This window comes from Salvelinus fontinalis, chromosome 13 (genome assembly GCF_029448725.1).
Source record: "Salvelinus fontinalis isolate EN_2023a chromosome 13, ASM2944872v1, whole genome shotgun sequence".
Classification (NCBI taxonomy): Eukaryota; Metazoa; Chordata; class Actinopteri; order Salmoniformes; family Salmonidae; genus Salvelinus; species Salvelinus fontinalis.
Window position 1 is genome coordinate 22,038,811 of NC_074677.1, and position 26,320 is coordinate 22,065,130.

The 26,320-nt window shown below is 42.6% G+C and overlaps 1 protein-coding gene across 2 annotated transcripts in view; it reads right to left on the reverse strand.

Annotated features, from left to right (window-relative positions):
• The window catches only part of LOC129868254 (clathrin interactor 1-like), a 43,704-nt gene that overhangs the window by 15,950 nt on the left and 1,434 nt on the right, over positions 1-26,320 (reverse strand). For both annotated transcript variants that reach the window (XM_055942062.1, XM_055942061.1), the window contains exons 2-4: positions 4,044-4,148; positions 3,832-3,928; positions 1,966-2,074 (exon numbers count right to left, since the gene is read on the reverse strand). In XM_055942062.1, coding sequence (XP_055798037.1) covers positions 1,966-2,074; positions 3,832-3,928; positions 4,044-4,148 — 311 coding nt within the window. The remainder of the gene's footprint in view (positions 1-1,965; positions 2,075-3,831; positions 3,929-4,043; positions 4,149-26,320) is intronic.

A 26,320-nucleotide genomic window follows, 5' to 3' on the forward strand; every position in this document is an offset into this window, starting at 1 on the left:
TCGATATAGGCCGATAGTTTTAAAAATATTTTCTGGGTCAAGGTTAGGCTTTTTCAAGAGAGGCTTTATTACTGCCACTTAGTGAGTTTGGTACACATCCGGTGGATAGAGAACCATTTATTATGTTCAACATAGGAGGGCCAAGCACAGGAAGCAGCTCTTTCAGTAGTTTAGTTGGAATAGGGTCCAGTATACAGCTTGAAGGTTTAGAGGCCAAGACTATGTTCATCAATGTGTCAAGAGATATAGTATTAAGAAAACTTGAGTGTCTCCCTTGATCCTAGGTTTGCAGTGTTGTGCAGACTCAGGACAACGGAGCTTTGGAGAAATGCGCAGATTTAAAAAGGAGTCCTTCATTTGCTTTCTAATGATCATGATCTTTTCGTCAAAGAAGTTCATGAATTTATCACTGCTGAAGTGAAAGCCATCCTCTCTTGGGGAATGCTGTTTTTTAGTTAGCTTTTTTTTTATTGTTCTTATTATCCTCAATTAAGTTGAAAAAATAGGATGATCGAGCAGCAGTGAGGGCTCTTCGATACTGTACGGTACTGTCTTTCCAAGCTAGTCGGAAGACTTTGTTTGGTGTAGCGCCATTTCCGTTCCAATTTTCTGGAAGCTTGCTTCAGGGCTCTGGTATTTTCTGTTTAGCAGGGAGCTAGTTTCTTATTACAAATGTTTTTTGTTTTTAGGGGTGTGACTGCATCTAGGGTATTACGCAAGGTTAAATTTAGTTACCCAGTTAGGTGGTTAACTGATTTTTGTACTCTGACATCCTTGGGTAGGTGGAGGGAGTCTGAAAGGGCACCTAGTAACCTTTAGGTTGTCTGAGAATGTATAGCACGGTTACCTGTCCTTTTAATGTACCTAAAACTTTATCTGACGTTTATCAGAGATTAGTGTGTCTCTCTAGACAGGCTTGTCTGGCATGTAGATCAGCCTAGACACTTAACTGACATTACTAGGTGACTGGTCTGACCAAACGATGCACTTTCAGTCATTCAGTCACTCACTGGAACTCTGTACATAACAAGAGGATTCTCTGAGGGTCAGTGAGGTGGAGTTGTAAAGCAAACTGTGGTACGTAGATCCGCTCTGATATTCACAACATGTAGAACGTTCCACTGCAACACTAAGCGGAACCAAAACGGTTGAAGCAACATGCGCCTCTAAAACAGCACTTCCCTGAGCATATCAAAAGTGATGGTGATGCGATCTCATTCCTCTCATTCCTCAAAAACTACCAAAAATAAGAGAGGAACCAAGTCGTCCATGTTTGGAACATACATTTTCAGAGTTTCTCACATTCCTGTGATGCCATTAGGCTCCAAAGCATGTGTTGTTGTACCACTGAAAACAGATGCAGGCTCGGCCACACAAAGCATGTGTTGTTGTACCACTGAAAACAGATGCAGGCTCGGCCACACAAAGCATGTGTTGTTGTACCACTGAAAACAGATGCAGGCTCGGCCACACAAAGCATGTGTTGTTGTACCACTGAAAACAGATGCAGGCTCGGCCACACAAAGCATGTGTTGTTGTACCACTGAAAACAGATGCAGGCTCGGCCACACAAAACATGTTCAAAAACCATCCAAGGTTTTCACCTCTGTCATAGCAAATCACAAATGCATAAAGTTAGTATCCAAGGAGCCACTCAAGTTGATCATTTACATACTCTTAACTTGTGCACATTATATATGTACATATATACCAGGTTGAAAACCAGAACATGACTTGCATCTGGCTGACTCTTCAGTACTCCAGCTGTGGCCATGGAAACTTCCTCACTAATGAATACTCCTGGGTGTTCCATCTGAAACCAAGAGCCTCATCACTGAGGACAGCCTGATTGGTGTAGAAGAGAGGCGTGGGGATGGTTATGGAATCACTACCCAGGCTTAGAGTTCACACTGCTCTTGGTCTTTCAGTGCTGCTGTGTAGCGCCAGCCCCAAATGATTGCTTACCAACAAAATGGTAGTTTTCTAAGGAGCGAAGGTCGTAGATGTGTTCCCTCGCGCTGGTGACAACTCGCTCCGATCCGTTCCTGATGAGATATGCCAATAGTAGTAAGGCCTGGAGGAGAGGAGCATCTGTTAGAGGCAACATGGCACTAGGCTTCCTCTCCGCAGGCAACATGACACTAGGCTTCCTCACCACAGGCAACATGGCACTAGGCTTCCTCACCACAGGCAACATGGCACTAGGCTTCCTCACCACAGGCAACATGACACTAGGCTTCCTCACCACAGGCAACATGGCACTAGGCTTCCTCACCACAGGCAACATGGCACTAGGCTTCCTCACCACAGGCAACATGGCACTAGGCTTCCTCACCACAGGCAACATGGCACTAGGCTTCCTCACCACAGGCAACATGACACTAGGCTTCCTCAACACAGGCAACATGACACTAGGCTTCCTCTCCACAGGCAACATGACACTAGGCTTCCTCACCACAGGCGACATGACACTAGGCTTCCTCACCACAGGTAACATGGCACTAGGCTTCCTCTCTACAGGCAACATGGCACTAGGCTTCCTCACTACAGTCAACATGACACTAGGCTTCCTCTCCACAGGCAAAATGACACTAGGCTTCCTCTCCACAGGCAACATGGCACTAGGCTTCCTCTCCGCAGGCAACATGACACTAGGCTTCCTCTCCACAGGCAACATGACACTAGGCTTCCTCTCTGCAGGCAACATGACACTAGGCTTCCTCTCCACAGGCAACATGACACTAGGCTTCCTCTCCGCAGGCAACATGGCACTAGGCTTCCTCACCACAGGCAACATGGCACTAGGCTTCCTCACCACAGGCAACATGGCACTAGGCTTCCTCACCACAGGCAACATGGCACTAGGCTTCCTCACCACAGGCAAAATGACACTAGGCTTCCTCACCACAGGCAAAATGACACTAGGCTTCCTCACCACAGGCAACATGACACTAGGCTTCCTCTCTACAGGCAACATGGCACTAGGCTTCCTCACCACAGGCAACATGACACTAGGCTTCCTCACCACAGGCAACATGACACTAGGCTTCCTCACCACAGGCAACATGACACTAGGCTTCCTCACCACAGGCAACATGACACTAGGCTTCCTCTCCACAGGCAACATGACACTAGGCTTCCTCACCACAGGCAACATGGCACTAGGCTTCCTCACCACAGGCAAAATGACACTAGGCTTCCTCTCCACAGGCAACATGACACTAGGCTTCCTCTCCACAGGCAACATGGCACTAGGCTTCCTCACCACAGGCAACATGACACTAGGCTTCCTCACCACAGGCAACATGACACTAGGCTTCCTCGCCACAGGCAACATGGCACTAGGCTTCCTCACCACAGGCAACATGGCACTAGGCTTCCTCTCCACAGGCAACATGACACTAGGCTTCCTCACCACAGGCAACATGACACTAGGCTTCCTCACCACAGGTAACATGGCACTAGGCTTCCTCACCACAGGCAACATGACACTAGGCTTCCTCTCCACAGGCAACATGACACTATGCTTCCTCTCCACAGGCAACATGACACTAGGCTTCCTCTCCACAGGCAACATGACACTAGGTTTCCTCTCCACAGGCAACATGACACTAGGCTTCCTCACCACAGGTAACATGGCACTAGGCTTCCTCACCACAGGCAACATGACACTAGGTTTCCTCTCCACAGGCAACATGACACTAGGCTTCCTCACCACAGGTAACATGGCACTAGGCTTCCTCACCACAGGCAACATGACACTATGCTTCCTCACCACAGGCAACATGATCGTATGACTGAAACATAAGCAGTGGAACAGAGACTCGGCACCTTGTAAACTCTTCTCCAGTTCTTCTTATTGTCCTTCAGCATTCTGGTCCACAGCATGTTCATGACCTCAGGGAACTGCTCGTACATGAACGTCGACCTGAGAGGAACATCAGAAATATGGATGGGATTAGGGAGTACCTGTAAAGCCACAACTGCTACGCTAGTTATGCAAATGTGATTGGACTGAGCGTTGTGCTGTGGTTGTCCCTTACTTGGCGATCTCTCCCATGAGCTGTCCAGAGGGACCCCAGGGGTCATCGTTGGTGACCTCTCGCACCTTGGACTCGATCTCAGAGTAGTTCATCACCACGTTAGTGCTACAAGAGACAGGAAACACACGACACCGAACGACACTGGTGGGTAACCAATGTGAACTATGACCTCTATCACAGATGGATATTCTGCACGAGGCATGGCTTCCTGGTATTATACAGTGTGTTTTGAGTATTAGAGTGGTGGTGGGAGGATAGGTAGTGGAAAGGCTGGTCTTAACAGACCTTTGATTTAGCCTAGATGTCCAGCAAGGGCCTAGGCTAACTCCTCTGATCAGATTGAGCCTGTTCTGGGAGCAGGTTGTGAGGGCTCCTGTTGCCCTTAAAGCTCAGTGTGGAGTCTACACAACAATCAGCCATTTCCTGTCAGGCCCCATTTCACTCCTATCACCATCAGCAAACCTGCCAGTCACAGAGCAGACCTGCCAGTCACAGAGCAGACCTGCCAGTCACAGAGCAGACCTGCCAGTCACAGAGCAGACCTGCCAGTCACAGAGCAGAGAGCCAGGAAACAGCTGGGCTCTACTCATCACCATCAGCAGACCTGCCAGGAAACAGAGCAGACCTGCCAGGAAACAGCTGGGCTCTTCTCAACTTTCTCCTCTCAACTGTCAGAAGAAGTGGCAGAGCGTGCGGCAACTATAGGATATAAAGACAGTCATTAAATTGACTAATGAGTAAAAAGGGTTCTCAAGATCTATCCTGATTCGAGAAGCAGCTTGAACGGATTATGACAACACAAAAGACACACCCAAAAGCACTCAGGGATAAAAGATTAACCAGCTGACAACATAACTCTAATTCGAAAAGAAGGAGAAGAATGCATTTGAGAAAACAGGGGGAAAGAAAGACAAAGCAACATTAGAGCCGGGGCTAATGCAGCTGATCAGTGATAAACGTGAGGCAATGTTTTCAGGGACTCAGAGAGCACACCATCAGGGACTCAGAGAGCACACCATCGTTTCTAACCTACACTGTCACAGTTCAGCTGAGCCAGATAGGGGGGGGGGGGGGGGGGGGGGTTTACCTGACAGATATAACTAATGGAAGGTTAGAGTAATGGGAGACAGAACTGCTATGCTCTGTAATAAATTAGGTCAACATGGTAACGTCAGCCAACATCTAGGCTGAAACAACATGGCTGATCAACCGCACAACAGTGAAAGGAATGAAAAGGCACAAAAAAACTCATGGTATGCATAAGCCAATAGCTCTGGTTCCAGTCACATGTATTGAGATTCCCCACATGTAAAAAGCAGGATTAACAAGTCACATAATAAGTTGCATGGACTCTGTATGCAATAATAGTTAGTGGTTAACATGATTTCTAAATGACTAACTCATCTCTGTACCCCACACATACAATTATCTGTAAGGTCCCTCAGTCAAGTAGTGAATTTCATGCACATATTCACTCTTCATATTTTCAAGCATGGTGGTGGCTGCATCATGTTATTGATTTGTTTGTCATCGGCAAGGACTATGGAGTTTTTCTGGATAAAAATAAATGGAATAGAGCTAAGCAGTAATCCTAGAGGAAAACCTGGTTCAGTCTACTTTCCAACAGACACTAGGAGACAAATTCCTCTTTCAGCAGGACAATAACCTAAAACTCATGGCCAAATATAGACTGGACTTGCTTACCATGATGACCTTGAATGTTCCTGAGTGGCCTAGTTAACGTTTTGAATCTTAAATCGTCTTGAAAATCTATGTCAACACTTGACAACGGCTGTCCAACAATGATCGTGCAACCAACTTGACAGAGCTTGAAGAGTTTAAAAAATAAATGCAAATATTATACAATCCAGTTGTGGAAAGCTCTTAGAGACTTACCCAGAAAGACTCACAGTGGAATCACTGCCAAAGGGGATTCTAACATGTATTGACTCCGAGGGTTGAATACATACAGTGACTTCAGAAAGTATTCATACCCCTTGACTTATTCCAAATGTTGTTGTGTTACCGACTGAATTCAAAATTGATCAAACCCATCTACACACAAAACCCCATAATGTCAAAGGGAAAATATGTTTTTTTTAATTTGTAGCAAATTTATTGAAAATAAAATATAGAAATATCTCATTTATTAAGTATTCACATCCCTGAGTCGTTACTTTGTAGAAGCCACTTTGGCAGCGATTACAGCTGTGAGTCTTTCTAGGTACAGTTGAAGTCGGAAGTTTACATACACCTTAGCCAAATACATTTAAACTCAGTTTTTCACAATTCCTGAAATTTAATCCTAGTAAAAATGATCTGTCTTGGGTCAGTTAGGATCACCACTTTATTTTAAGAATGTGACATGTCAGAATAATAGTAGAGAGAATTATTTATTTCAGCTTTTATTTCTTTCATCACATTCCCAGTGGGTCAGAAGTTTACATACACTCAATTAGTATTTGGTAGCATTGCCTTTAAATTGTTTAACTTGGGTCAAATGTTTTGTGATGCCTTTCACAAGCGTCCCAAAATAAGTTGGGTGAATTTTGGCCCATTCCTCCTCCCTCCTGACAGAGTCGGTGTAACGGAGTCTGGTTTGCAGGCCTCCTTGCCATTTTCTATGGGATTGAGGTCAGGGCTTTGTGATGGCCACTCCAATACCTTGACTTTGTTGTCCTTAAGCCATTTGCCACAACTTTGGAAGTATGCTTGGGGTCATTGTCCATTTGGGACCAAGCTTTAACTTCCTGACTGATGTCTTGAGATGCTGCTTCAATATATCCACATAATTTTCTTCCCTCATGATGCCATCTGTTTTGTGAAGTGCACCAGTCCCTCAAAGCACCCCCACAACATGATGCTGCCACCCTCGTGCTTCACGGTTGGGATGGTGTTCTTCGGCTTGCAAGCATCCCCCATTTTCCTCCAAACATAATGATGGTCGTTATGGCCAAACCGTTCTATTTTTGTTTCATCAGACCAGAGGATATTTCTCCAAAAAGTACCATCTTTGTCCCCATGTGCAGTTGCAAACCGTACTCTGGCTTTTTTATGGCGGTTTTGGAGCAGTGGCTTCTTCCTTGCTGAGCGGCCTTTTAAGGTTATGTCGATATAGGACTCGTTTTACTGTGGATTTAGATACTTTTGTACCCGTTTCCTCCAGCATCTTCACAAGGTCCTTTGCTGTTGTTCTGGGATTGATTTGCACTTTGCGCACCAAAGTATGTTCATATCTAGGAGACAGAATGCGTCTCCTTCCTGAGCGGAATGACGGCTGCGTGGTCCCATGGTGTTTATACTTGCGTACTATTGTTTGTACAGATGAACGTGGTACCTTCTGGCATTTGGAAATTGCTCCCAAGGATGAACCAGACTTGTGGAGGTCTACAATTTTTTTTCTGAGGTCTTGGCTGATTTCTTTTGATTTCCCCATGATGTCAAGCAAAGAGGCACTGAGTTTGAAGGTAGGCCTTGAAATACATCCATAAGTCCACCTCCAATTGACTCAAATTATTTCAAATCAGAAGTTTTATTAACGCCAACCTAAGTGTATGTAAACTTCTGACTTCAACTAAATCTCTAAGAGCTTTCCACACTTGCGCACAAGCGTTTAGCCCCATTATTCTTTTAAAAATTCTTCAAGCTCTGTCAAGTTGGTTGTTGATCATTGCTATACAACAATTTTCAGGTCTTCCCATAGATTTCAAGTATATTTAAGTCAAAACTGTAACTCGGCCACTCAGGAACATATACGGTCTTCTTGGAAAGCAACTCCAGTGTAGATTTGGCATTGTGTTTTAGGTTATTGTCCTGCTGAAATGTGAATTTATCTCCCAGTGTCTGGTGGAAAGCAGACTGAACCAGGTTTTCCCCTAGGAACCAGCCCGCCCTACCGTACCTCCTTGCTAGTCCAAATAAAATATTGAAATATTGATACAAGCTGCGACAGAAAGAAACATCAATCTCAGTTAAAGCATCCGAGCGAGCGAAACAGGGCCCCCTGTCTGTCTCAGTATGTATAGACCATGTATCTGATGCAGTCTGGACAGCGAAACAGGGACCCCTGTCTGTCTCAGTATGTATAGACCATGTATCTGATGCAGTCTGGACAGCGAAACAGGGACCCCTGTCTGTCTCAGTATGTATAGACCATGTATCTGATGCAGTCTGGACAGCGAAACAGGGACCCCTGTCTGTCTCAGTATGTATAGACCATGTATCTGATGCAGTCTGGACAGCGAAACAGGGACCCCTGTCTGTCTCAGTATGTATAGACCATGTATTTGATGCAGTCTGGACAGCGAAACAGGGACCCCTGTCTGTCTCAGTATGTATAGACCATGTATCTGATGCAGTCTGGACAGCGAAACAGGGCCCCCTGTCTGTCTCAGTATGTATAGACCATGTATCTGATGCAGTCTGGACAGCGAAACAGGGACCCCTGTCTGTCTCAGTATGTATAGACCATGTATCTGATGCAGTCTGGACAGCGAAACAGGGACCCCTGTCTGTCTCAGTATGTATAGACCATGTATCTGATGCAGTCTGGACAGCGAAACAGGGACCCCTGTCTGTCTCAGTATGTATAGACCATGTATCTGATGCAGTCTGGACAGCGAAACAGGGACCCCTGTCTGTCTCAGTATGTATAGACCATGTATCTGATGCTGTCTGGACAGCGAAACAGGGACCCCTGTCTGTCTCAGTATGTATAGACCATGTATCTGATGCAGTCTGGACAGCGAAACAGGGACCCCTGTCTGTCTCAGTATGTATAGACCATGTATCTGATGCAGTCTGGACAGCGAAACAGGGACCCCTGTCTGTCTCAGTATGTATAGACCATGTATCTGATGCAGTCTGGACAGTGAAACAGGGACCCCTGTCTGTCTCAGTATGTATAGACCATGTATCTGATGCAGTCTGGACAGCGAAACAGGGACCCCTGTCTGTCTCAGTATGTATAGACCATGTATCTGATGCAGTCTGGACAGCGAAACAGGGACCCCTGTCTGTCTCAGTATGTAAAGACCATGTATCTGATGCTGTCTGACAAGCGAAACAGGGACCCCTGTCTGTCTCAGTATGTATAGACCATGTATCTGATGCAGTCTGGACAGCGAAACAGGGACCCCTGTCTGTCTCAGTATGTATAGACCATGTATCTGATGCAGTCTGGACAGCGAAACAGGGACCCCTGTCTGTCTCAGTATGTATAGACCATGTATTTGATGCAGTCTGGACAGCGAAACAGGGACCCCTGTCTGTCTCAGTATGTATAGACCATGTATCTGATGCAGTCTGGACAGCGAAACAGGGACCCCTGTCTGTCTCAGTATGTATAGACCATGTATCTGATGCTGTCTGACAAGCGAAACAGGGACCCCTGTCTGTCTCAGTATGTATAGACCATGTATCTGATGCTGTCTGGACAGCGAAACAGGGACCCCTGTCTGTCTCAGTATGTATAGACCATGTATCTGATGCTGTCTGGACAGCGAAACAGGGACCCCTGTCTGTCTCAGTATGTATAGACCATGTATCTGATGCAGTCTGGACAGTGAAACAGGGACCCTGTCTGTCTCAGTATGTATAGACCATGTATCTGATGCAGTCTGGACAGCGAAACAGGGACCCCTGTCTGTCTCAGTATGTATAGACCATGTATCTGATGCAGTCTGGACAGCGAAACATTTATTGGGAGGCCCAATTTGGGTATTGCGCATGGCAATAGAGCTAGCTGATTGAGTTGTGACTGTCAAATGAAAAGCGTCTAAAATGTGTGAAGATAATGTGTCGAGTAGTTGTAGTAGTTGTCGTAGTTGTAGTAGCGGTCTAAGACACTGCATCTCAGTGCAAGAGGCGTCACTACTGTCCCTGGTTCGTATCCAGGATGTATCACATCCAGCCGTGATTGGGAGTCCCATAGGGCGGTGCACAATTGGCCCAGTGTCGTCCGGGTTTAGCCGGAGTATACCGTCATTGTAAATAAGAATTTGTTCTTAACTGACTTGCCTAGTTAAATAAAAGGTTACATTAAAAAAAACAGTAAAATTTAAAATTTTGCATCAAGAAGAAGGGGAGTGTGGCGAAGATATGATGCGTCCATTTGGCAATGTCTGATTGTCTTAACTCACGATGTACACCAATCCGATTCCTCGCCTCACACAAGTCAACGAAAAATGTCAAACATTTAACAAAGTCCGTTTTTTTTTTTTTTAACATCCATTGCAAATGATAGTTCCTCAGTATTTGAAAAATCGTTCCAACACTCCCGGCCTCGATAATCACCAAGCCTCGGTGTAAAAGAGCAAAATATCATGATCTGATGATTGCATATATACAGTGGAAACGTCATAAAAAACATTTATTTCCCAAACACACTGGTGCAGGAACAAGGACTAGGCTAGCTGATACAATGTTACAAGTTCTCTAGCAACAGCTTCAGGCCAGACCAAGTGATGATTTGATACAATGTTGCACTTCAATAGCTCATGTCAAGACAGATAGAAAGGGAGGCAGGCGGAGTAGAGAAATTCATGTGAATGAAAGAACCGTAAATTGTCATCAAGATATTTTCCACTGTTTTTATTTGTCGGCTTTAGGCCTATGTATTTTACTTAGTTGACAAAGGAAGTTAGGCCCACTGCTGCATCTGAGTTCTGTGCTCAAATTTCTTTAGCTGCCAATGGATCACAGCGTATCAATGTGTCCATTGAATTTTAACTTTTAGATTACCATTTTACTTCATATCATGATTAACCATGTGACAATGATTTAGAGGAACAAAAGCCATATTATTGAAATTAAACTGTTAGACAAAAATGCGCATATAAAAATAATCAGAACTGGCATGTAGATAGGTAGAAATGGTAGAATATATTGTAAGCTTCACCAAACTTGAAACTCACAAGAATTCCTATGGTCTACTATTACAGCAATAATTTAAAAAAAGTGGTGAATGTGCTAGCACTTGCACAAAAGGGGGTCCCGTGAAAAAAACATGCCCCGCTATGGAAATCAAAGGCCTGTCCAACTGATTTGTTCTGGCGCCGGGTCTCTTAACGATTACAAGCATACCCATAACATGATGCAGCCACCACTATGCTAGAAAATATGGAGAGTGGTACTCAGTAATGTGTTGTATTGGATTTGTCCCAAACATAACACTTTGTATTCAAGACAAGAAGTGAATCGGTTTGCTACATATTTTGCAGTAGTGTCTTGTTGCAAACAGGATGCATGTTTTGGAATATTTGTATTCTGTACAGGCTTCCTTTTCACTCTGTCAATTAGGTTAGTATTGTGGAGAAACTACAATGTTGTTGATCCATCCTCAGTTCTCTTTTCACAGCTATTAAACTCCAACTGGAATTATGTTTTTAGAAATGTATTACAAATGAAAAGCTGAAATATCTTGAGCCAATAAGTATTCAAGCCCTTTGTTATGGCAAGCCTAAATAAGTTCAGGAGTATAAATGTGCTTTGTGCAGTGACCAAAAAACATAAATTTAATCAGTTTTAAATTTCAGGCTGTAACACAACATTTTGAAAAAGTCAAGGGGTGTGAATACTTTCTGAAGGCTCTGTATCTAATCAAGATATAGCCAGTGCATTTGGAAAGTATTCAGACACCTTCACCTTTTGTTACGTTACAGCCTTATCCTAAAATGTATGTATTTTTTAATTTGTCAATCTACACACAATACCCCATAACACCAAAGTAAAAAAACATGCTTTTAGAAAAGTTAGCAAATGTATTACAAATACAAAAAAAGAAATGACTTAATTTAACAAAGGTATTCAGACCCTTTGCTATGAGACTCGAAATTGAGCTCAGGTGCATCCTGTTTCCAATGATCATCCTTGAGATGTTTCTACCACTTGATTGGAGTCCACCTGTGGTAAACTCAATTGATTGGACATGATTTGGAAAGGCAAACACACCTGTCTATTGCTCTGACATGCACTGTCAACTGTGGGACCTTATATAGACAGGTGTGTGCTCAATTTCAAGTGTCATAGCAAAGGGTCTGAATACTTAAGTAAATAAGTTATTTCTGTTTATTTGTAATAAATGTGCAAACATTTCTAAAAACCTGTTTACTCTTTGTCATTATGTATGTAGATTGATGAGGAAATGTTTTTCTTTAATACAGTTTAGAATAAGGCTGTATAATGTAACAAAACGTGGAAAAAGGGAAGGGGTCTGAATACTTGTATGTATTTATTTATTTTGAATTACAATTTTTCTTCCACTTTGATAAGAGAATTTTGTGTAGATCGTTGGAAAAAAATAAAATGTTAGTTTTTAGTAATAAAAAAATTAAAATGTAAAATCACCAGGAAATCAGTAAAAAACGTGTTTAATTTAGGAAATCTGTTTTCAAGTATTCCCACGAAAAAGAAAAAGACCGTGTCAATATGATCAAGTTATGAAATTATTGTATTTGAAAATAACATCTCTTTTTGTGGTCAATTTGCAGTGTACAAATTATAATTACGTTTCCGACCCTCCCCCGACAAAAATCGACCCGAGGCTGAATCTAGTTGCCTACCCCTGCTCTAGAGACTATCCCTTCTCCTACAGCTGCCAGCACTTTTACTAATCATCCCTAATGTCATTTTGACAGAAAACTCAGACACTTCCTCCACTCTCACTAAATCCCACAGACCAACCCGCACAGGGAGGGAGCAGGTTGACAGGAGAGCCAGGCAGGCAGCTCTGGAAGCCATTACCACAGCGGGCCACGGATGATGTAGCGTTAAGTGTGAGAGGAACAGAAAAAAGGTGGTCAGGTCTGAAAGCTTGAACACCTGTTCTCACTGGGAAGGAAATGCAGCTCCTTCTACTACTTAAGTCTATAATGTATCAGATTAGTTCACTTTCACTCCGCTGCCAATTTCTTACACATGTTGTTGATGACAAAAACATATGATCCAATTCTATGGCTCTAGAGCGCTAACAAGAGGGAGGGAGATTGACTGAATTCCTGACCCTAATATTGGCCTAGCCAGGATATCGAACACACAAATGTACAATCCCCCCCCCCCCCCATTGAACCTATTCACACTCAGTCTATTTGCATATATTTGTTTGCACACCGTAGCCTAATGGCTGGAGTAGTTTGTTTTAAGCCAGAATGCAGTGTACCAGATCTAAAGGATCTTAAAAAATTAAACAGGACAGAGATATCCTGGAGTAGTGGAGGTGACCCTGTGTAACCACTGGTCTGATTAGTCTACAGATGGCTGCTGGGTTTAGCCTGGGCATCACCACAGACAGGTGGTCAGATCCTTACGAGGTCAAGGGTCAAGTGCTCAGTGACAGAGGGCCAGATGGAAGGACAACGGAACAGAGCTGGGGAAATAAGACGGCACCAGAGACTGATGAATGAGCCAATGATATCAAGTCTGAGGAAAACAGCCAACTGATCACACGTAGCCTACACAGAGATCCACAGATGGCAACGACTCAAACAGGTTTGTTCCAAACAGAACATTGGCTGGAACTAGATACTTCTTAAGTTCTATGAATCATGTGTGTTTCATGGTGGATAGATTAACATAAAACAGGGAAAGAAACTATACATTCAGTGCAGATCTGGGATAACTATCGTTTTAACTACGCTTTGTGGAAAGTAACTATTTCCGGGGGAATAATTACTTTGGAGGGGACTACAACTATTTGAATATAGATCCCAAAAAAATTACAACTTAAAAAAAATATTTGAATACAGATCTCAGGAAGTGACTACTTTTCTGAAACTATTAGATTAGCTGCCTTCAACTAGGCCTAACGGAGGGCTGTGTCTGGAACTGCATGTTGAAGACAGAAATAGAATGAATAGAACACACAATCTCCTATAGCATTCCAATCTGACGGTCACATTTGATCTACACAATACATTTCTATCTGAACATGTAAAATGTCCATTCTCCTGAATGCTCATTGGCCCAGGTATACATAATCAAAATGTACCCATTTTATGTTGTACAGATAAGTACAAGTTGTGATGATCAACTACTGTATGACTCTTTCAACATTTCCACTGAAAAAGTTGAAAGCTGCAATTCATTTTTAGAACACCTGAAAATACTGCAGAGTAATTCAAAGCTATTTGCAAACCACAAGTTGGATGCTTAGCAAAAACAACTTTGATCCCCTTTGTCCATCTGAGAGTAACTGCTCTTAATTCAAAACACACACAATCTATAAATGGTGTAGTGTAATAAAACTGTAGTTACTTTTGGATCAACATTTTATTAGCATGTTGTCACATAATACTTTGTTAATTGTATTTGAATTGCATAGCAATAAGCTGAGTTTAGCTACTCTACACAAGAGGAATAGTGACTGTTCCTTATTCCACTTATGTAATAGCTCTATTATTATGCAATTATAGAGCAATTTGCAAAGTTCTATGTAACAAAGGGTAACACTACACATTAAGGTTACATTTGTAAAAGGTTTATAAAAAGAGGCTATAATTACATTAACGTTATTTAATCATTTGTAAATGCCTTTTAAAGCAATAATAAAGTTATATCCCATTGGTCTCCATAGTGCAATAACTGGTCAGTGTTTGTCAAAACAGTGAGCCAAAATGTACCTCCAGTTATTAAAAATGCATAAATGCACTTACAAATGCTTATAAGATTAACCCTTATGTATCATCATGCATCCATATTTTCAATAGTTGCACTGTTGAACAAATAGTTATCTTCTCATTTTTGTGTGTGATGCATCGTTGCTCTGTCCCAGGAACACAATACGGTTGGGTTTTCGTGTCTTGACACCTTTGAAACCCGGAAGCCCTGGCCAAATTTACATCCAGGTCATTAATCAATCATCATTACGCCTTACCAGATGATATCAACACACACACGTATCACTTCTCTGTGATAGTCTCCAAGTATGGTAACAGTAATACCAGTGGAGGAGGTATCCTTTCACAATGTTAAATGTTTTGGACTTCATACCCCATATTCATTGACTGAATATGTTTAACAAAGTGTTGAATCTTCTCTCATGTAATGACGAGTACCCAATACTGCCTATAAGTATGTCTACGCTCTGAATGAACTCTCAAATCATCTAGAAATTATTTACCCATATGTATAAATGGTAAAAGTATATCCTATTTTAGTGACAGATCTACATGTACATATTACCTCGACACCGGTGCCCCTGCACATTGACTCTGTACCGGTACCCCCTGTATATAGCCCCGCTATTGTTATTTACTGCTGCTCTTTAGTTATTCTTATCTCTTTAAAAAAAAATGTATTAGGTATTTTCTTAAAACTGCATTGTTGGTTAAAACCTCTCTAGGGTATATGTGAAGGTAGCGTCTCACCTCGTCAACAGCCAGTGAAACTGCAGGGCGCCAAATTCAAAACAACAGATATCCCATAATTAAAATTCCTCAAACATACATGTATTTTACACACACTTGTTGCAAATCCAGCCACAGTGTCTGATTTCAAATAGGCTTTACGACGAAAGCAAACCAAACGATTATGTTAGGTCAGAGCCAAGTCACAGAAAAACACAGCCATTTTTCCAGCCAAAGAGAGGAGTCGCAAAAAGCAGAAATATAGATAAAATTAATCACTAACCTTTGATGATCTTCCTCAGATGACACTCATAGGACTTCATGTTACACAATACATGTATGTTTTGTTCGGTAAACTTCATATTTATATCAAAAAATCTCAGTATACATTGGCGCGTTATGTTCAGTAGTTCCAAAACATCCGGTGACTTTGCAGAGAGCCACATCAATTTACAGAAATAGTCATCATAAATGTTGATGAAAATACAAGTGTTACACATTGAATTTTAGATCCACTTCTCCTTAACGCAACTGCTGTGTCAGATTTTTAAAAAATCTGAGTACGGTGCTCAGACGACAAATCAACCCAAAGAGATATCCGCCATGTTGGAGTCAACATAAGTCAGAAATAGCATTATAAATATTCACTTACTCTCCCAGAGTGTTTTCTATCCAAATATACTAATACTATGCATATCCTAGGATCTGGGCCTGAGTAGCAGGCAGTTTACTCTGGGCACGCTTTTCATCCGGACGTGAAAATACTGCCCCCTACCCCAAAGAAGTTAAGGGCTTGTAAGTAAGCATTTCACTGTAAGGTCTACTACACCTGTTGTATTCAGTGCATGTGACAAATAACATTTGATACCTCTAAACATTTATAAATTCAAAAAGAATACCTTATTTTAAAAAGTGACAGACTTATAACCATTTATAATTGAGTTATCAACATTTAACTGCTAAAAAGAAATATGACTTTAACAACAAAAGTGAAATACAAGATTCTTTATTGCCACGCAACTAAGGTCGGTGGTATGTGTATACGGTACAGCATGGGGTAGCTCCTACACGACTAATATACACATATACCCCAGCCTCACAAACATTCAAAACTGAACCAGCAGCTGTTGTTTAACCCTGTACTTTTTTCAGTTGTCTTAGAAAGCAGTCTCTGCATTCAGTATATTATTAGTCTTTTACTGTTGTCATTGTAGGAGTGGACACGTTGTTTGCAGAGTGCACAACCAAGGCTACACTTGTGAGAAACAAGTTTCGGTTTATTTCATTCCATTTACGAGTTGTCAATTTATTCATTGTGTTTTGTTTGTAGCGCTCCTGTCAATGTTGAGTAACGATGCACACCTGATTAGAAGTATAGAAGTAGTCCCAGGCTACATGGCCTGCGCGCAAATGTTATAAAATATTATAAAATGTGCCCATTTGGGGATCTCATAGTATTTCTGATGGTCGTAACTAAAAGAGCTGTGGAGCTTCTCAAAGTAATTTTTTCTTCACCTCAAACAGCAAGTAAACAAAGTATTTCTTTAATATCCATTGATAATGACAATAGTTCCTCAATGTAGCCTATTTAAAAAAATATTTCCAGCTCTCTCCCTTTCCATAACCACTGAGTGAAAGGGGGGGAAATGGTCATGCTCTGATGCTGTGAAAACGTTATAAAATAGGCCTACCTGATAACTTCGTATCCCTTGCGCAAATACCCTGCAGCTGTGTCTGTCCGGAGCTCACTGGCTCAGGAAACTCAGGAGGGTGCAGAATATTTGATTAAACTTTGCAAGTTTGGTAGCACCTGCTTCAGGCTGGACCAAGTTGTTGGTTGATACAATGTTTCAAGTTGCAGACAGGTCATGTGTAGCCAATGGGATTTCTTTTTAATAGGATATTTTCTACCTGCAGGCTGCTATGTTTTTATTTTTTGGCTTTAAGTAGGCTATTTTTACCTAGTTGGCAATGGAAATAGTGGTTCATTTTAGATTTGTATAATTTCCATTGAGATATACATTTGTATTAATCACATGACATTGATTTTGAGATATGACTTTCATAAAATTAATTTAACTTTTCCACGAAAATGTACATATGAACATAACTGGCACGCAGATCGGAACACCCCTGGTGTAGCCTATTACCGGTAACGTCGGGAGCTTAATGGCAGAATCTGCAAAGGCCAGCAGCAGTGGAAGGTGGTTCGGGAAAAGGATTTTTGTCTTCTGATAAAGCTATCTTGATCTCTGGCTCTCTCGAATCATTTGTGTGTCTTAAATGATTTAAATCACAGTGTGCTTAAAGCATCAGACAAGCTCAGTAGCCTACATATAGTTGATTTTATTAAAACACATAGGGTGTGTCTATATACGGAAAAATACACGTTAAAACATTTCTGGTCGATAGAACAGATTACTTTTTTGTTGTTGTCAGGGACAGCATAAAACAAATTAAGTTAGTTGAGCATGACATAAAAAAATAAGAAAAGTAATTATTGTTTTAACTTTTTAACTAGGCAAGTCAGTTAAGTAGCATTGTTTTTAAATGTGTGTATGTTTTTCTCCTCTGACAAAACAAATGATGATTCAAAAGGGGTGTGTCAGATTTCTAAACTCTTCTGTGGTAGAATACACGAGTAACCTTGATGACAGGTGGCTATCGAGGAGGGGAAGACACTCTTTCATTTGTCTACTAATGAAATGACACACCCCTCGACCACTCATCAGTTTCCGGGTCATGGAGGAGAGAGGACGATCTTTTCCCCAAACGAGAATCTCCCTATTTAAAAAAATATATTTAAAAATCAAACCTTTATTTAACTAGGCAAGTCAGTTAAGAACAAATTCTTATTTACAATCACGGCCTACCCCGGCCAAACCCGGATGACGCTGGGCAAATTGTGCGCCACCCTATGTCACTCCTAATCACAGCCGGATGTGATGCAGCCTGGAATCGAACTAGACTTCCCTTCCAACTCTCCCAAACAGAGACAGAGACCAGGCTTCCCTCCCATGTATTTAAATATAGGCTACATGCTATATTAAGATTCATATCTAAGAGCCCCCCAAACCATGTACCATGAACAATTCGACTGTTGTAGTTTTTGGTTTCTTCATCAAATATTTGGCAGCCATCAAATAAATATTTTTTGTTTTCAAATAACTTCCTTATATTCAAATACTATTTGGTTTTCTGAAAGGTATTAAAATACTTCCAAATATTTGTTTTTCATTATGAGACCAGTATTTGAATATCAAAGAAAATTGTTGTTTTTTTGTAGCTGAAACTTACACTGGGTATACAAAACATAAAGAACAACTGCTCTTTCCATGACAGACTGACCAGGTGAATGCTATAGTCTCTTATTGATGGCACTTGTTCAATCCACTTCAGGAGGAGACAATTTAAAGAAGGATTTTTAAGCCTTGAGAAATAGATTGTGTATGCGCCATTCAGAAGGTGAATGGGTAAAACTAAATATTAAAGTGTCTTTGAACAGGGTATGGTAGTAGGTGCCAGGTGCACCGGTTTGTGTCAAGAACTACAACGCTGCCGGGCTTTTCATACTCTAAAGTTTCCCGTGTGTATCAAGAATGGTCCACCACCCAAAGAACATCAGCCAACTTAACTTTGGGAAGCATTGGAGTTAACATGGGCCAGCATCCCTGTGGAACGCTTTTGACACCTTGTAGAGTCTATGCACCGATGGAATTGAGGCTGTTATGAGGGCAAAAGGGGGTGTGCAACTCAATATTAGGAAGGTGTTCCTAACGTTTGGTATAATCAGTGTGTGTGTGTTTATGTAAACTCAGCAAAAAACAGAAATGTCCTCTCACTGTCAACTGCATTTATTTTCAGCTAACTTAACAGGTGTAAATATTGGTATGAACATAACAAGATTCAACAACAGACATAAACTGAAAAAGTTCCACAGACATGTGACTAACATAAACGGAATAATGTGTCCCTGAACAAAGGGGGGTCAAAATCAAAAGTAACAGTCAGTATCTGGTGTGGCCACCAGCTGCATTAAGTACTGCAGTGCATCTCCTCATGGACTGCACCAGATTTGCCAGGTCTTGCTGTGAGATGTTACCCCACTCTTCCACCAAAGCACCTGCAAGTTCCCGGACATTTCTGGGGGAATGGCCGTAGCCCTCACCCTCCGATCCAACAGGTCCCAGATGTGCTCAATGGGATTGAGATCCGGTCTCTTCGCTGGCCATGGCAGAACACTGACATTCCTGTCTTGCAGGAAATCACGCACAGAACGAGCAGTATGGCGGGTGGCACTGTCATGCTGGAGGGCCATGTCAGGATGAGCCTGCAGGAAGGGTACAACATGAGGGAGGAGGATGTCTTCCCTGTAACGCACAGCGTTGAGATTGCCTGCAATGACAACAAGCTCAGTTTGATGATGCTGTGACACACTGCCCCAGACCCTGACGGACCCTCCACCTCCAAATCGATACCGCTCCAGAGTACAGGCCTCGGTGTAACGCTCATTCCGTCGACGATAATTGCAAATCCGACCATCACCCCTGGTGAGACAAAACCGCAACTCGTCAGTGAAGAGCACTTTTTGCCAGTCCTGTCTGGTCCAGCGACGGTGGGTTTGTGCCCATAGGCGACGATGTTGCCGGTGATGTCTGGTGAGGATCTGTCTTACAACAGGCCTACAAGCCCTCAGTCCAGCCTCTCTCAGCCTATTGCGGACAGTCTGAGCACTAATGGAGGGATTGTGCGTTCCTGGTGTAACTCAGACAGTTGTTGTTGCCATCCTGTACCTGTCCCGCAGGTGTGATGTTCGGATGTACCAATCCTGTGCAGGTGTTTTTACACGTGGTCTGCCACTGCGAGGATGATCAGCTGTCCGTCCTGTCTTCCTCTAGCGCTGTCTTACGCGTCTCACAGTACGGACATTGCAATTTATTGCCCTGGCCACATCTGCACTCCTCATGCCTCCTTGCTGCATGCCTAAGGCACGTTCACGCAGATGAGAAGGGACCCTGGGCATTTTTCTTTTGGTGTTTTTCAGAGTCAGTAGAAAGGCCTCTTTACTGTCCTAAGTTTTCATAACTGTGACCTTAATTGTGACCCCCCCACCCCCCCACACTGATTAGCATCGCTAGCATAGCGTCACAATTAAATAGTAGCATCTAAATATCATTAAATCACAAGTCCAAGACACCTAATGAAAGATACAGATCCTGTGAATAAAGCCACCATTTCAGATTTTTAAAATGTTTTACAGGGAAGACACAATATGTAAATCTATTAGCTAAACACGTTAGCAAAAGACACCATTTTTTTACTCCAACAGTTTTTTCCTGCGTCAGTAGCTATCACTAATTCGACTAAATAAAAATATATATAGCCACTAACCAAGAAACAACTTCATAAGATGACAGTCTGATAACATATTTATGGTATAGCATAGTTTTTTTTTGAAAAATGTGCATTTTTCAGGTATAAATCACAGTTCTACATTGCAGCTGCAATCTGAAATAGTGCCGACGCAGCCAGAACAATTACAGAGACCAACGTCATATAACTAATTACTTATGTTAAAACATTTCAGAAAAAATACACAGCGTACAGATATTGAAAGCCCAACATCTGGTGAATCCAAACAATATTTCTGATTTATTAAATGTTTTATAGCGAAAACAAAATGTAGCGCTAAATTAGCATAGCCACGCCAGCCAGAACCAGCCTGGCGCCCACGACCAGTTCACATGCACGACAGATATATGAAATAACATCGTAAATTGGGTCTATTGCTGATCTTTCATCAGAATGTTGATCAAGGTGTCCTTAGTCCTGATGAGTCGTTCAATCCATTCATAATGGCAACTTTCCCTCTTCATTTAGCATATGTACTGGTCGACTGGCCAAAGTAAAAAAAGTCACAGAACGGAACACGGCAAAACTCCCGAAAAAATTCAAATAATCTGATTAAACTATATTGAAAAAACATACATTAGGATGATATGGTCACATGTATCAAACAAACTTCGAGACGGAGATAGTTTTCATCCGTAACGGCAGCAAAACAGTAGACAATCGCACCTCCAAATCGCGCGATTCAGAGAACCGGAAGTTGTCGGTCACGCCAAAGAAATAGGTCTTATTTCACGTCAGTACAAGATAAACAAAAAAAATCTCCTCTGACGTCCTCTTGACACCCAGAGGAAGACGAATGAAGTGTGTTTCGGGTCATAGGTGGCGTGACCATATATAGGCAGAGCGTTGAAGCGAGCATACACATCTTGCATTCTTCTTCTTGGTCAGGGAAAGTGCTGTCAAATGACTTCTGTTTCACTCAGAGACAAAATTGAAACGGTTTTAGAAACTATAGATTATTTTCTATCCAATGGTATTAATTATATGCATATAGTAAGAGCAATAATTGAATAAGAGGCAGTTTAATCTGTAGAGGAAATTATGCTAATGCGAAAACAGCACCCCCTGTATTCTCAAGAAGTTAACAACCGTTCCACAAGTGCATGTTCATTAATTGTTTATGGTTCATTGAACAAGCATGGGAAACAGTGTTTAAACCCTTTACAATGAAGATCTGTGAAGTTATTTGGAGTTTTACGAATTATCTTTGAAAGACAGGGTCCTGAAAAAGTGACATTTATTTTTTTGCTAAGATAAAAAAATATATATATACTGTATATATTTAGAAGTTGGTATTTTCAAATGAACTACAAAATACAACTACACTGAACAAAAATATGAAACTCAACATGCAAAAATTTCAAAGATTTTACTGAGTTATAGTTCATGTAAGAAAAATCTGTAAATTTGAATAAATTCATTAGGCCCTAATCTATGGATTTCACAGGACTGGGAATACAGATATGCATCTGTTGGTCACAGATACCTTTAACAAAAAGGTAGGGGCGTGGATCAGAAAACCAGTCAGTATCTGGTGGACCCCCATTTGCCTCATGCAGTGCTACACATCTCCTTTGCATAGTTGATCAGGCTGTTGCTTGTGGAATGTTCTCCCGCTCCTCATGGGCTGTGAGCGAAGTTCCTGGATATTGGCTGGAACTGGAACATGCTGATGTACACGTCGATCCAGAGCATCCCAAACGTGCTCAATGGGTGACATCTCTGCTGAGTATGCAGAACTGGGACATTTTCAGCTTAAAGTAATTGTGTACAGATCCTTGCGACACGGCGACGTGTATTATCATGCCGAAACATGAGGTGATGGCGGTGGATGAATGGCATGACAATGGGCCTCAGGATCTCGTCACGGTATCTCTGTGCATTCAAATTACCATCGATAAAACGCAAATTGTGTTTGTTGTCCGTAGCTTATGCCTCACCATACCATAACCCCACCATGGGGCACTGTTCACAACGTTGACATCAGCAAACCACTCGCCCACACGACGCCATACATGCTGTCTGCCATCTGCCCGGTATAGTTGAAACTGGGATTCGTTCGTGAAGAGCACACGCCTCCAGCGTGCCAGTGGCTATCGAAGGTGAGCATTTGCCCAGTGAAGTCGGTTACAACGCCAAACTGCAGTCAGGTCAAGACCCTGGTGAGGACGACAAGCACGCAGATGAGCTTCCCAAAGACGGTTTCTGACAGCGGCAAGGAGTTATTGTCCCCAGCACAAGGTGCACCTATGTAATGATCTTGATATGCCACACCTGTCAGGTTGATGGATTATCTTGGCAAAGGAGAACCGCTCACTAACAGGAATGTAAACAAATTTGTCCACAAAATTTGAGAGAAATACGTTTTTTGTGCGTATGGAACATTTCTGGGTTCTTTTATTTCAGCTCATAAAAACAACAGTGTCCATGTTGCGTTTATATTTTTGTTCAGTGTATTTTTTGCCCAGGTGTGCAGCAGTATGACTGACAGAGACAGCAAGATGAGATCTCCACAGCAAAGCTGTTCCAAGATTTTAAGGAAAATCTCAGTCCACTGAATAATGAATGACAGCGGTGTATAAAAACAGATGGCCTGAACGGCAAGTGAACCGGCGATGTGCTTACATTTCAAGCAGACTAGGAAACACACGCACACAGAACGGCCCGCTATGTTAAAAAATATTCCGCTGGGGATGAGACAAAAGAAGACGAGCTGTGGGTCTGAATGAAAGGTACAGGCAAACAGACAGAGCCCAGGCTTCTCTTCCAACTCTCTCAAACAGAGACAGAGACCAGGCTTCTCCTCCAACTCTCCCAAACAGAGACAGAGACCAGGCTTCTCCTCCAACTGTCTGCATCCTGGGCCTCTTTGTTGTGCAGGCCCGCCGCAGCAGCGTTACTCCTGCACTACTGAGGATGAGCCTGCTTACCTACACATGCAGCCTGCTGAAAATCCAAAGCACTGCACATGAAACAGTCTTTCACTCTCCCTCCTACTACACTAGAAGAAAAACACCTCATCCTGCTTCTGAGGAACAGTGGTTCTAGGCGTCAGTTTTCAGATGGAGATAGTGGTGATGAAGGGGGCACAGGGGACAACAGCAGCGAGGGAGGAGGGGCAGGGGGCTCACTGATGCATATTAGAAGTAGGAGGCCCTGGTCTGACGAGGACGTTTGCAGGGAGAAGAGGCCCTGGTCTGACGAGGATGTTTGCAGGGAGAAGAGGCCCTGGTCTGACGAGGACATATGCAGGGAGAAGAGGCCCTGGTCTGACGAGGATGTATGCAGGGAGAAGAGGCCCTGGAGGACACAGCTGGCAGCCGGGCTGATGTAGAAGCTACTCCTGAAGCTACTCACACAGAAGACATGTTACATTCAAGTCATTTAGCAGACACTCTTATCCAGAGCGACTTACAGTATTGAGTACATATATTTTCATACTGGTCCCCCGTAGGAATTAAACTCACAACCCTGGCATTGCCAGCGCCATGCTCTACCAACTAAGACACACGGGACCAGAAGAGAGAAGAAATCTATACCAGTGGTGCTGATTACTCTGCAGTGTGCTGGGAGGATATAGAATACCGTACTGCTGGAAGTCATGCCTACTAGGAAGAGCATTTACTGAGAACATGGATTTGCAGGTTGTCTGAATGACTAGCTGAAGTTCTGCTCATTACTGTAATCTAAAGGCAGAATTAGCATTTCCCAGACGTGTGACTCAGACATTCAAGCCATAATAAGCCGTGGTTCATAGTAAAGCTGTAAGCCTAGACAGTGAGGCCAGCTAAGGGCAAGCTAAAGAACTTATGCTACCATATCATCTAATAAAAGGAAGTCAACTTGGACAAATGATTTCCTTTCAAACAAGGAGCCAAATTAACAAGGTGAGGAAGGTGTTTTATATTTGTCTTCACAAGAGTTTGAGAAGAGGGTTCAGTCTTCAGATCTTATCTGAGCGAGAGTTGTCAAAACGTCCCTCCTCTTTCATGTCTTCAGGACCAGGTTTCTTCTGCTCCATTCAACAGATAATATCTTTCCACATAATAGCGCAATGTTTGACATTTTCATTCACCACAGTGTGACGCCGTCTGAGCTCTTCAAAACATTGCCATCGTTTCAGCCATGATTTCGATCTCACTGCATTGGCTGATGGGACTTGCAGTCCATTAACTGGCAGAGAACATCCAAAGACTCAAACACTTACACAGGACATGAAGACTGCCTTTAGAGTGGCTATCGTTAGTCACTACAATGTAATGATATCATACTGAGAAAAAGCTTCCACTGAACTCATGCCTATACCACTTTACATTTGGAGTGGGCCTTGAATCAAAGTAATCATTCAAAGAAATTCATGATTTGACTCTCAATTCTTAACTTCTCTCCTGTGTAATAACTGACATGGGAACAGACCTAATAGGCTACAAGTAGATGACAAAACTCAAAACAAGCAATAGGAATACTACCAAAGCCCCTCCCATCCAGCAATAGGAGTACTACCAAAGCCCCTTCCATCCAGCAATAGGAGTACTACCAAAGCCCCTCCCATCCAGCAATAGGAGTACTACCAAAACCCCTCCCATCCAGCAATAGGAATACTACCAAAGCCCCTCCCATCCAGCAATAGGAATACTACCAAAGCCCCTCCCATCCAGCAATAGGAGTACTACCAAAGCCCCTCCCATCCAGCAATAGGAGTACTACCAAAGCCCCTCCCATCCAGCAAGGCTCATTAACAGCTTCTACCCCCAAGCCATAAAACTGATAAACAATTAATCAAATGGCCACCGGACTATTTACATTGACACCCCCTCCCCTCCATTTGTTTTGTACACTGCTGCTACTCGCTGTTTATTATCTATGCATAGTCACTTCACCCCTACCTACATGTACAAATTACATCAACTAACCTGTACCCCCGCACACTGACTCGGTACCGGTGCCCCCTGTATATAGCCTCGTTATTGTTATAATTAATTGTGTTACTTTTTACTTTATTTGGTAAATATTTTCTTAACTCTTCTTAAACTGCACTGTTGGTTAAGGGCTTGTAAGTAAGCATTTCACAGTAAGGTCTACACTTGTTGTATTCGGCGTATGTGACAAATAAAGTTTGATTTGACTAGATGACCAATCTCAAAGCCCCTCCCATCCAGCTATGATCTTGAGTCTCAGACAGCTAGTATTGATCAGCCACAGAACAATCCATGATGACCATGGGTTCTGCTCCTCAGTTATGGGAGGGACAATATACCCAAACATGCATCTAGCCTAAATGCATATTCTGCTAGACGTGAAAAAACACCAGTCCTCAACAAAAATACCATTCAACTGGCTAACCCACTGAAGCAATGTCCCTCCCTGTGCTGCAATCACACCACAAACAACTGATGGCAGTGACACAATCCACAAGGTGTGGCGGTAGATAGTCTGTTCTCTAAAAGCTCAGGGTCTGCAGGGAGCTCTCTGGGACCAGGGTGGCAGGAGAAGGCCTTCTCGCCAGCTGTATCAATAACAGGC